Source organism: Bubalus bubalis, chromosome 23, assembly GCF_019923935.1.
Source record: "Bubalus bubalis isolate 160015118507 breed Murrah chromosome 23, NDDB_SH_1, whole genome shotgun sequence".
Lineage (NCBI taxonomy): Eukaryota > Metazoa > Chordata > Mammalia > Artiodactyla > Bovidae > Bubalus > Bubalus bubalis.
Genome location: NC_059179.1, coordinates 50,950,065 through 50,962,316, shown reverse-complemented (window position 1 = coordinate 50,962,316; position 12,252 = coordinate 50,950,065). Strand labels below are relative to the sequence as shown.

General features: G+C 62.3%; 1 protein-coding gene across 1 annotated transcript in view; it reads left to right on the top strand.

The window, feature by feature from the left end:
- STK32C (serine/threonine kinase 32C) overlaps window positions 1-12,252 on the top strand; it is a 71,980-nt gene that overhangs the window by 58,264 nt on the left and 1,464 nt on the right. The window contains exons 3-11 of the mRNA XM_025273957.3: window positions 751-902; window positions 1,218-1,391; window positions 2,123-2,160; window positions 2,258-2,347; window positions 3,106-3,209; window positions 3,777-3,893; window positions 5,116-5,241; window positions 5,315-5,446; window positions 12,037-12,104. Of these exons, the coding sequence (XP_025129742.2) occupies window positions 751-902; window positions 1,218-1,391; window positions 2,123-2,160; window positions 2,258-2,347; window positions 3,106-3,209; window positions 3,777-3,893; window positions 5,116-5,241; window positions 5,315-5,446; window positions 12,037-12,104 (1,001 nt within the window). The remainder of the gene's footprint in view (window positions 1-750; window positions 903-1,217; window positions 1,392-2,122; window positions 2,161-2,257; window positions 2,348-3,105; window positions 3,210-3,776; window positions 3,894-5,115; window positions 5,242-5,314; window positions 5,447-12,036; window positions 12,105-12,252) is intronic.

Here is a 12,252-nt window from a genome sequence, read left to right as displayed (position 1 = left end):
CAGGTGGGTGTCACCACGCCAGGGCAGCCGCCAGGGAGAGCGCCCCAGCTTTCCCAAGGGACCACTTTGCTGAAATGAGAGGAAAGATTCAGAAAGACTCATTGTCCTCAGATGGGTGTTCTCCTGGGTAGGAAGGACCTCTAGGAGCCTTGGGGTGTGGCCACCTGCCCAGGCTTCTCTCCCGGCCTGGCTTCCAGCAGGGCCCGGAAGGCTCGGTGACAGACGGCCCTGGCCCTTGGAAGGCGGTGTTTCGTGGCAGAGTGGACGGCGCTGTCTGGTAACCCGCCCCTGTCTGGGTCCCTCAGGGCGCCTGGAGCACTGGGTGGCCACGTTCACTTCTAGTGGCTGCTGTAACAAGTGAGCACACGCTGAGTGCTTGAGACGGCACACGTTTATTCTTGCACTGCTGAGGGCCAGAGCCCCAGCCTCAGTTTATCTGGGCTGAAATCAAGGGCCCTGCAGGGCTGTGCTCCCTTGGAGACTGGAGGGGCGAGTCTCCCTCTCGCCCCCGCCCGTGCGTCCTGAGCTGCAGCCCCTCCAGGCGTCATGTTCCCTTCTGCGTGGACCGGACCGTGTCCCCAGATCCACGTGCTGCAGCCCGGCCCCCAGGGTGAGGGGCTTTGTGATGGGCCGGGTGCTCAGCTGCGGTCTGAGGAGATGCGTCCCTCCAGAGGCAGAGAGTCCGGCGGTTTCCGTCGCGCCTGCTGAGCTGCCGGGCCGGCGGCGGGGTGATGCGCCCTCTGCCCCCAGGTGTGCATCGTGCAGAAGCGGGACACAGAGAAGATGTACGCCATGAAGTACATGAACAAGCAGCAATGCATCGAGCGGGACGAGGTCCGCAACGTGTTCCGGGAGCTGGAGATCCTGCAGGAGATAGAGCATGTCTTCCTGGTGAACCTCTGGTGAGCGGCCGGGGGGGCCTCTCCTGCCCCAGGTGTCTGCCCCCCACCCTGCCCCCTCACAGCGCCCCCAGGGCCAGCAGCCGTCCAGGTGACCCCACGCACACACGCACGCACGCACGGACCACCGCCAACCCCACCACCACCACCATCATCACCGCCACCACCACCACTCTCGTCTCTGTCACCGTCACTGGGAGTGTCCAGTGGGCACAGCCTTGGGTTCAGGGCCCTCGTGCGGGGGGCTGGTCAGATGTGGCGGCGGGGCCGTGGCTCTGGTCGTCCCGCCGAGCGAGTGCAGGCGCCCCGCGCCCTCAGGTACTCCTTCCAGGACGAGGAGGACATGTTCATGGTGGTGGACCTGCTGCTGGGGGGGGATCTGCGCTACCACCTGCAGCAGAACGTGCAGTTCTCGGAGGACACGGTGCGGCTGTACATCTGCGAGATGGCGCTGGCCCTCGACTACCTGCGCGGTCAGCACATCATCCACAGGTGCGTGCACGCCTGTTGGGGGGCAGCCGTCCCACAGGACCCCCTGGGCGCCTCGTGCTCTGCCCTGCCCTTGCCCGCACGCCTGCCCCACATGTGGCACCCGGGCCCACAAGCGCTGGCTCCCGGCCAGCCCCTCAGCTGCACGTATGAGGCCCCCCTGGGGCGGGTCATGTCTGAGCAGGTGAGGCCGGGCACGGGGCGCCGGTGCCTTCCTTGGCGAGAGGCCGCCTTCACCTGCTCTGATAAGTGCAGGATTCCTGCCCCCGCCCCGCTGGTGCCCTGGTTCCCATCTGTCATGTCCCTGGCAGATTCAAATTAGTTTCAGCATCTGAAGGCTGATAAACGAGGAAGGTAGAGCTGCGTCCACAGGACAAAACACAAAATCCCATGAGGTATAAAGTGCGGCACACATGATTTCTGCAGCTCTTCCTGGGGACGCTGATCTGGTCATGGTTCGGGCACGAACGCTTCCCAACTGAGTGTCAAGAGGTCGGGAGGCCAAGCTCAGCCACGGGCAGACCCGGGGCTCTGCAAGGCCCTCACCAGGGGTCCAGGCGAGCGGGCTCTGCTTCTGTGTTCTGGGCTCCGGCACCCTCCCCGACCAGTGCTGGGTGCTCTCCCACTGTGGCCCCGGCAGAGGAGGGGCTGGGCTCCTGGGGTCCCGCTCGTGGGAACCCCCTGCCCCGCCGGGATTTCTGGCCTCACCTCCCCGCTCCCTGCTCCTTCCACAGAGATGTGAAGCCCGACAACATTCTCCTGGATGAGCGAGGTGAGCCATGGCTGTGAGTGGCCAAAGCCTCAGGAGGGGTGCCCCACCTGCAGGACACGTCCCCCTCTGATACTCACGCTGTCTTCTTTCCTCACAGGACACGCACACCTGACCGACTTCAACATCGCCACCATCATAAAGGACGGCGAGAGGGCGACCGCACTGGCCGGGACCAAGCCGTACATGGGTGAGCTTATCCCGCCCGGCCCGCACACCCCCGCCAGCCTGCCAGCTGGCCTCCCACCCCGACCTGTGACTGGGGGGGTCGGGTCCCTTCCCTAAAGCTGCAGCAGCAGGTGATGGGTCAGGCTGCTTGACCTGTGCAGGGGACTCTAAGTGATGGACGTGCGCTGTGGGTCTGATAACGAGAGAGCGCTCTGCCAGGGGCTTCCCAGGTGGTGCTAGTGGTAAAGAACCTGCCTCCCAATGCAGGAGACGTAAGAGACACGGGTTCGATCCCTGGGTCAGGAAGATCCCCTGGGGGAGGGTACAGCAACCCACTCCAGTATTCTTGCCTGGAGAATCCCAAGGACAGAGGAGCCTGGCGGGCTGCAGTCCATGGGGTCGTGGAGAGTCAGACACGACTGAAGTGACTTAGCATGCACACTCACCTCCCTCGTCAGGCTACGGACCTGGAATTGAACCAAGCAGCCTGTTGAAAAGGACAGGTTGACCACTGAGGGCTGCTTCTCAGTCCAGCTGTGGCCACAGCCTGGTCTCTGGTCCTGGCCAAGGTTCCAGCCCTGGACCTGTGGTCCTTGGGGGCTGGGTTACCAGGGGCTGGGGTCATAAGGCCTCCAGTCGCCGGGGGCTGGGGTCATGGGCCCTGTGGTCACTGGGCCTGTGGTCCTCAGGAGCTGGGGTCACGGGGGTCGGGGTCACGGGGGTTGGGATCATGGGGACTGCCGTTTGGGGATGCTCAGCTGCTCTTGCCTTCCTGGAAAGCTCCGGAGATCTTCCAGTCTTTCGTCAACGGTGGGACTGGCTACTCCTTTGAGGTGGACTGGTGGTCGGTGGGGGTGATGGCCTACGAGCTGCTGCGAGGATGGGTATGGAGCTCCTGTGACCTGAGGGCCAGGACCCCAGACCTCCCAGGGTGGCCCAGAGCTGAGGCTGCCCCCATCCCCAGGGCTCAGGGATGTCCACGCTCCCTGTTAGCGAGGCAGCATGCTGGAGGGGGTTGGGTGGGCAGAGGACCGTCCCGCAGGGCTGCACCCCGCCCCCGAGCTTCCCTTGAGGTTCCTAGGCGGTGGGTCCCCCTGCCCTCCCTGCAGTGGCCACATCTCAGCGAGTCCTGGAGCCCAGGAGGCTAGAGCCTCGTCAGGCCCCCAGCTGCCCTTCCCATTCCCTCGTGGGGACCCCCAAGGCACAGCACCCTCAGATGGCCGCCCCCTCTGCCCGCTGCAGCTGGTGCCCTGGGGCCAAGTCCTCTGTTAGGGGAGGTACCGGGCGCTGTGCTCCCCCAGCCTGCGGGCAGCCTCTCTGGTCGCTTCCCTGGCTGAGGTGCAGGCTTCCCGGGCTCTTCCCTGGGGCCGCCCTGGGATGAGGTTAGGGGTGGGGTGGGGTGCCCTCGAGTTGGGGGAGGTGCCTGCTGCAGCCCCGCCTCCCCTGCCCAGAGGCCTTACGACGTCCACTCGAGCAGCGCCGTCGAGTCGCTGGTGCAGTTGTTCAGCACCGTGAGTGTCCAGTACGTGCCCGCCTGGTCCAAGGAGACGGTAGCCCTGCTACGCAAGGTGAGTGCCCGGCCTGCCCAGAGTGCGGGCCGGCCGGACATGGAGGGGGTGTGGGGGGGGACGGGCAGCCCGGAGCATGAGTGGGCCGGACTCGGGGGGCTGGGCGGGCCGGCTGGACTTGTGGGGTGGGCTGGACATGGAGGGTGGGGGTGCAGACACGGAGGTTGGGGCAGGCAGCCTGGAGTGTGAGTGGGCCGGACTCGGGGGATGGGGCGGGCAGCCTGGCGAGGCTGGCTGGACACAGGGGGCCAATTCCTGCATCCTGGGCCGCGTGTCCATCTCTGCCCTGGCTGCCCGCCTGGCCTGGCCCCGGGCTCCTCATCTTGTAGCAGCTCGGCCTGTGTGAGCGCTGGTGCGGCTGTCAGTCCTTATTACCTAATCGAAGCCTCGCGTTTCTTCTGTCACTGACGCCCCAGCTCAGGGCAGGTCACCCCAGCGTGTGTCGGGGAGGCGGCCAGGGCCTGGTCCCGCTCAGGCCCGGCTTGTCCTGTTGGAGGTAGGCAGCCACTGTCCACTGCCAATGGCCTGGCCAGCCCCCTTACCAGAAGCAAGCAGAGAAGACCCCAGACCCCCCTGCCTGTCCCGGGCTGCGAGCACATGTCTGCAGCAGTCCCGGGGACGCAGCCCGTAGAGACCTGAGGCGGTGGTGCTGCCTCTGGCGTTCGGCTCCCGGGGTCCAGGGCTGGGCCGGGTCGCCCCCCGGCCGGCCAGCCAGCTCCGTCCTCAGAGCGGTGTGCCTCAAACGCACTGTGCCCAGAGGCCTCAGGACAAGCGAGGAGGGGCGTGCTGGACACGCGTGGCCCAGGGGGCAGGTCCTGGCCGGTGCCCGGAGACCCTGGTCCTGGCAGTGTGGCCAAGCACCTGGAGGCCTCCCACCCCCGAGAGGGGCTCTTAACCAGCCTTCACCACATGCCGCTGTGTCCACACCGGCCCAGGTGGCTCCAAGGGGCACCGTTCCCCCACAGGCCCAGGTGGGGGTGGGGAGGATCCACACGCCTTGCTGGGGAAACCTCGGCCAGGTCTCTGGTACTTCCCCTGGAAGGGGCGGCTGTGATGGTCGCCAGTCCCGCAGGGCCGCCCTGGGCCCGTGAGCGTTAGTCCCATCCTGTTGCAACGCTGAGCCGGTGACCGAGAGCAGTGAGCCGGGCTGCAGCCGCTGCCTGCTGGTGGGTCTGGGGAGACGAGACCTGTGCCGGGGCTGCTGACCAGAGCCTTGTTCCAGCTGCTCACTGTGAACCCCAAGCACCGAGTGTCCAGCCTGCAGGACATGCGGGCGGCCCCTGCTCTGGCTGGCGTGCTGTGGGCCGAGCTGAGCGAGAAGAAGGTGGAGCCTGGCTTCGTGCCCAACGTAAGCCCACGGGCCTCGGGTGGCCAGGGCGGGCGAGGGCGGCTGGGCACCAGCTCAGTGCCATCTTCCACAGAAAGGCCGCCTGCACTGCGACCCCACCTTCGAGCTGGAGGAGATGATCCTGGAGTCGCGGCCGCTGCACAAGAAGAAGAAGCGTCTGGCCAAGAGCAGGTCCCGGGACAGCAGCAGGGACAGCTGCCCGTCGGTGAGTGCAGCCCGGCCCCCAGCCGCCTCTGCTCTGGCCCCTCAACCCCTCCTCCGTGGTGGGGGACAGAGGCCCTCCTGCCTGCCCAGCTCTGGAGGGTCATATGGGGCCAAGCTCTGCCTCCGTGGTCTCGGGGTCATTTCCCTGCGTGTGTGTGCACTTGTGTGTGTGCATATGTGTGTGCGCACTCGTGTGTGTATGTGTTTGTGTGCATGTGTTTGAGTGTATCTGTGTGTTTGCATGTGTACACACCCATGTGTATGTGCATGCATGCCAGTGCACCTCTGTGTGTGTTTGCGTGTGAGTACACTCATGTGTTTGTATGCATCCGTGCACATGTGTGTGTCCATGTGTGTCCATGTGTCTGTGCACTCCTGTGTATGTGTTTGTGTGTGACTGCACTTGTGTGTGTGCACATGCGTGTGCATATGTGTGAGTGTACTCGTGTGTGTGTGTTCGTGTGTGTGAATGCATGTGTTTGTGTGGGAGTACACTCGTGTGCATGTCTGTATGTGCACATATGTGTGTGTACATCTGTGTGGGCATGTCTGTGTGCTTCTGTATGTGTATGCGTGTGCATACGTGTGCACGCACATGTGCGTGTGTCTGCTTGCAGGCGTGTGAGTGCATGTGTGTGTGTGTGTGCGTGCACACGTGTACATCTGTCTGCCTCTTCTCATGAGGACATCGCTCACACTGGGTGGGACCCCGAGTCCAGGGTGAGCACCCCATGCACTTGATCGGTGGCATCTGGAGACTTCGTCTCACATTCCCAGGAATGGGGTCAGGACCCCACCGTGGGGCCGTGGTGTAACGTGCCGCAGCCCCCACAGTCCTGCCCTTGGAAGTAGGGGTTCCCCCCGGGAGCAGAGGATCCAGCTTGGGCCTCTTCCCAGGATCCGGCTGGTGTTCCCAAGACAGCTAGGGCTGCAGGAGTGGATGGCGGGGTCACAGCGGCGACACTGTAAGCCCGCCACCGTCCCCCTGCCCCTGGGCCCAGCGGAGCCTATGAGGACACCCTGGGGAGCGGCTCTCATGCCTGGGGGACCCTGTGCGGCCCCATGCCCGGGTCCTGGGCAGAGATGGGCGCCAGCTCCTCCTCGGTGCAGGGGCCTCCCTGGAAGCCTTGGCTCCTCAGGGAACAGGTAGGTGGGCTCCCATCCCCTCCCCTTTCCGTGGGCTGCTGACGGCGGCCCCTGGTGTCCGGCGAGGGCACTGCAAGCTGGTCCAGCTTTGTTTATTTATTATGGCTCTAGGAATTGACCTGAAGTCGCTCAGTCGTGTAACTCTTTGAAACCCCATGGACTGTAGCCCACCAGGCTCCTCTGTTCATGGGATTCTCCAGGTCAGAATACTGGAGTGGGCTGCCATTTCCTTCCCCAGGGGATCTTCCCGACCCAGGGATCAAACCCAGGTCTCCCACACTGTAGGCAGACTCTACCATCTGAGCCACCAGGGAATTCCTATTGGGTCTTAAACTTACCTGGTGCCTCAATGGTACAGAATCTGCCTGCAATGCAGAATACTAGGGTTTCATGCCTGGGTTGGGATGATCCCCTGGAGGAAGGCATGGCAACCCACTCCGGTCTTCTTACCTGGGAATTCCATGGACAGAGGAGCCTGGCGGACTAGTCCGTGGGGCCGCGCAGAGTCAGATGATTAACACTTTGTCACCGTGGGGTCTTAGCTACAACACTGATTTGTTGCAGCATGTGGCATGTGGGATCTTAGTTCCCGACCAGGATTCCGACCTGCATTCCCTCATCAGAAGGTGGATTCTTAACCACTGGACCATCACAGAAGTCCTGGTTCTTCTTTTCTTCTTGCTGTCAGACTGGGAGTGATGGCTTAGAGTTCTTTATGTGAAAGAGTTGAAATCAACACTCCTTTTTTCCACTTTTTATTGTTGACTGATAAGTGTGATTTATTTACATTTCTGCACACAAGTGCCTTAGGAAGATCATCTTAAACATCTTCTTCCGGCCTGAGGGCTTTCTCCGCTCGGGTCGGCACCGTCTGCAGCAGCGTCTCCGGTTCTGATGAAGCCCCGTCTGCGTTTCTTTCCTTGTGTGCTTTTGGCGTCATTGCTAGGGCGCCACTGCACCACCTGAGCTCACAGAGACGTCCCCTTGTGCTTTGCTCTAAGTGTTCTGTAGTCTTCTCCCTTATGCTTGAGGCTCGGGTCCATTTACAGTTAGTTTGATGCACAGTGTCAGGTAGGGCCCAGCCTGACTGTTTTGCATATGGACATGCGTCGTCCAACTGCTGTTTGGGCTCATCTTTCCCCCATTGAATTGCTTGGCATCATTTTCAAAGATGAATTGACCATGAATGGAGGGGCCAGTTTGTGGACTTGCACGTCTAGCCCACGGATCCGTGTGTCTGTCCTGCCGGGTTCCCCCTGCCTTGACGACTGGGGCTCTGGTGAGGTCTTGGGTCAGCAAGTGTGGGTCCTCCAGACTGTTCTAATTTTGCAAGATATTTCAGCTCCTATGGGTCCCTTGCATCCCCAGGGCATTCTGAAGGGCTTAAGAATTCTGTCTGAGTTGCTCAGCAGGTCATTTGCGACAAAGTTAAGGATTGGCACCTGGTCTGCATGCCCGGGCCCTGTCTCTGCCCACCTTGGGTGACATCTGCGGTCAGGTGCTGTGGGCACTGGCATTGGTAGGGCCCGCGGGTGTCTGCCCCGAGGACTGTGTGCAGGGAGCAACCACTGGCACAGTGGTTAGGGGGTGGGGTGTTGGGGGGAAGCAAGGCTGGGTTTCAACGGAGTCCAGGGAGAGCGGCCTGACCTGCAGGGACCTGAGTGTGGGTTATGCCCTGTGCCTGGCAGTCATCAGCAAGGAGCCCCAGAGGGTCATGCGTTTCTGTAGCCTCCTGAGTCTGCATGGCAAAGGCTCCAAACGCCCTAGCAGGCCATGGGACCACCCACGTGTGCCGCTAGGAGGAGAGGGGCTCCAGAGCTGGACGGGCCACGCCCCAGAGCCCCGGCTGACAGCACATGCGCACAGCACGCACCTCGGGAAGGCGGGGCCCTGGGGCGCGTCGCTGCCCACACAGTCCGTCGGCCTCTGATGCCGCTCCGCCCTCCGAGTGGCTCCTTGGGCCGATTCTCCTCTCGTCCTGGGAGAGCCTGGGCGAGGGAGGGTGCGAGACGGAGCCCAGCTCCTCCCCGCCCACCGACCCCCGGACGGCGGCCAGTCCCTCTGCGCCCGTCGCCCGCCCCAGCCTCGCTCCCCTTCACCCGCATCCTGCGCCTCCCTTGGTCTCCGGGCATCTGGGGTCACCTCCTGCCTTGACCTCGCCCCCGCCTCTGAGTAGCCCTTGTCTTCAGTCCAGCGCTGACTCAGGCCGGAGTCTGTGCCCCTGTCCAGTCATCATCAGCTCTGTCAGGGTTGATGACTTCGTTCAAGTTGAAAAGTCCTAAGTCACTTTGCGTTTACTCCCCCTCACCTCCTGAACATCACCGCTCAGCCTGTCTTGCCCTATACGGGCTCAGAGCACTCAGGTCAGTGCCCAGTCGGCAGTCGTCCGGCACAGAGCCTCTCTTATAACTCAGTGTTGACTTACAAATACTGAAAGTGAAAAAGGGCACGTCTGGGCCCAGGGTGGGCGTCAGCGCCTCAGTTGCTCACCCTCGGGGTCGCGGGGCTGACCAGCAGCCACGAATGCCGCCCAGCATCGCATCGGAGGATCGGATCCCGTGTCGTCAGCCCGGAAAAGGTCCAGGTCAAAATTGGAAAGGCCCTCTCTGCTGTGTGTCGCTTTCACACACCCCTCTCAAGTCAAGAGACTCCAGCCGTGGTAGCTGGGGGCCGGCTCGATACTCAGTCCTCCTCGGTGAGTGCAGAATAGCGCCCGCCCTCTGTGCTACGGGCGTCGGGAGGAAAGCCCTGAGGTCAGGGCCGTATGCCGCAGCCGGCAGCCCTGTCGATCAGCTCTGGGAGGGCCCGAATCACGCTCCATGGCGGCACCTGGCCCACCACTGGGTTGAGATCTGTCCCTTCTCCCCCTCCTGCCACAAGCCAGCTGATCTCCGCAGGCCAGGCTCATGAATTAAATGGAAAAACAACAGGAGTATCATCCTCGGATCCACGTTGTGCTGTGCTTAGTCCCTCAGTCATGTCCGACTCTTTGACCCCATGGATGTAGCCCACCAGGTTCCTCTGTCCATGGGATTCTGAGGGAAGAAGACTGGCGTGGGTTGATATCGCCTCCTCTGGGGACTCTTCCTGACCCAGGGATCGAACCCATATCTCTTGTGTCTCCTACATTGGCAGGCAGCTTCTTGAACACTGCTTGAAGCCCCCAGATCCCCACAGATAAACACAAAGACTCCAAAGTCCTTGACGGTGGTGCTTCGCACTGCCATTGCGCTCTGGATGTGGGTTTGTTTGTTATTTCCTATCTAAGCTGCTTTTGGGAGACGCTAGTTTCAGGAGCTTTCACTGGGCTTTTCCATGATAATGTTATTAGCTGCTACTCCACAGGTCAAGGAACTAAGAGAATTCAGCCAGATGCCAAATATTAATACATCCTTCTTAGTTATGCATACAGCTGCCAGGGGGAGAAGCAGCCCCTGGTGGGCTGTGGGCCCCTTAGGGGGTCCACTGTAAGACGGACGTGGGCCAGGTATCAGCTCACACCGTATTCGGCAGCCCTCTAAACAGCCGGGCGTTTGCCCTCTCCCATGTGCAGATGCGCAGGGAGGTGGTCGCGGGTGCCTTTGGGAAGGACTGGAGCGTTGTGGCATGTACACTTGCTCGGGCCTTCCTGACCAAGAGCCTGCCCCTCCTCAGCCCACAGGTCCAGGTCTGAGATCTGGAAATGAGGGAAAGAATTGCAACTCTCCATCCAGGTGGCCGTCAGCCTGGTGCTCACGCACGCACAATCTGAGTGTGTGCGTGCACACAGGCACGTGTGTGTGAGCACTGGCCATCCACCTCTGACCCTGAAAGCACCGTGATCGGTTGGATACTCTCAGCATCCCAGGGGTCAGGGTGGCCTGCTTGCCTCTCCAGCCTGGAGGCCTGTTTCCATGGTTACACCCCCTTAAGGGTGGCTGAGTTAGGTGAGGTCAAGGCTGCCGCTGTCCAGGATCCCATCATGGCCTTTGGGGGACTCTGTCCTGGAGCAGATCCTCCTGAACTACACGGGAACCACAGGGCTTCCCCAGGGCACCGTGTCCCCACCAGCTCGCTCGTCTCCTGGCTGGAAGGTGCGTCCCTCGGGCCCTCCAGAAGAATGCGGTTATCTGGGGGGTCCGTGGGTCTTTACTCTTGAGTGTGCTGGCCGCTCCAGCTGCCCACATTTCTAAGCCTTTGATCCCATCCCAGCATTCTTCTAAGGCCATTCTGAACCTTCTGACCGCTTCACTTGGGCTGCCCTTTCTTTCAGGTTTCCAAATTGCAGTGTATTAGGACGCACTCATGCCAGGGCTCCTGCAGGGAGTTACCCCCAAGTTGTGCAGGGCAGACTCCCCCTGTCCAGCCCCTCCCAGGCCTGTCCTGCCCTCTGGGCAACCAGTGCCTCCCTCCCCAGCAGGTCCAGTGCCTGCCTGCTGGGGCTACGCGTGGCTGCAGAGCCGGTGGGGCAGGGTGTGGGGGCGAGTGCTGTTTCATCTGCAGAAGTGGGAGGGGTCCCTCTTCTGTGGCTGGGGTGAGGCCCTCCCGCAGGCTCAGGAGTGTGGGGCATCAGGCTAACCCGCCCACTAGCATCCTCTCGGGCCCCTCCCACGTCCGAGGCCTACTCCTCCCCTATCAGAGCCTCAGCTGGATGCAGGAAACTTCATGGCTGAGTCCAGCCCTCTTAAGTTCTGTGGCTTGGACATCTCGGCCTGGTCTCCCGTGAGCTGTCCGGGCTGCCAGGCAGGGCGTCTCCACGCTGCGCCTTGGGCTACCATCTGGCAGCCCTGAGTCTGAGGCTTGGACACCCAGGGGCCAACCTCGACCCCCAGACCCACGGTCCCAGGGGCCAACCTCCACCCCCCAGACCCACAGTCCCAGGGGCCAACCTCAACCACCCAGACCCACGGTCCCAGGGCAAACCCACCACCCGCACCCTCTCCCGACACTCCTGAGGCAAGGGTCTCAGTAACCAGGGTTTCGCATGCCAGGGACCTATGACACGCCTTGGATCTGGCCATTGTGGGACTTACTCCAGTCCCCAGCCTGAGGCTCTGCTTCTTGAGACCACCCCTGCCGCCCACCTTCTTAGGCAGGTCCTGGAAGCAGAGCCTCAGCTGGGTTTGTGACCAGGGTCCAGTGACCAGGAGAACCCAGTGTGTGTGTGTGTGGGGGGGGGTGTGGAGGAGTGGCCCAGTGTGGCTTCTGGACGAGTCTGGCTCTGCAGACCCTGCGGCCGCCCCGAGACCGGGGTCGGGCGTCCCTCTGTCAGTGGCTAAATGGGGGTCACCGGGAGACCCCCGCCCCTGTGCGCTCTGGTTGCCTGGGGCAGGGTGGGCTCCTCAGAGAGCCAGGGCTGGAGAAGGCAGGCACACGGGAGTAGCAGACCGGGGATGCCCAGGAACCTCCCTGCGGGACGTGAGGGACGCTGACAGGCGCCCACTCGTGTGTCTTTCTGACTAACAGGAGAATGACTACCTTCAGGACTGCCTCGATGCCATCCAGCAGGACTTTGTGATTTTTAACAGAGAGAAGTGAGTGTGCATGTTGGGGGCCGGTCACGGGGGCAGAGAGGAGTTTGGGGAGTGGAGCCAAGGCTTTCTGGCCGCAGTGGGCACATGGCCTCAGTGGGACTCGGAAGCCTGACCCCTGCCCTCCTCAGGAAGTCCAAGCAGCAGCCCT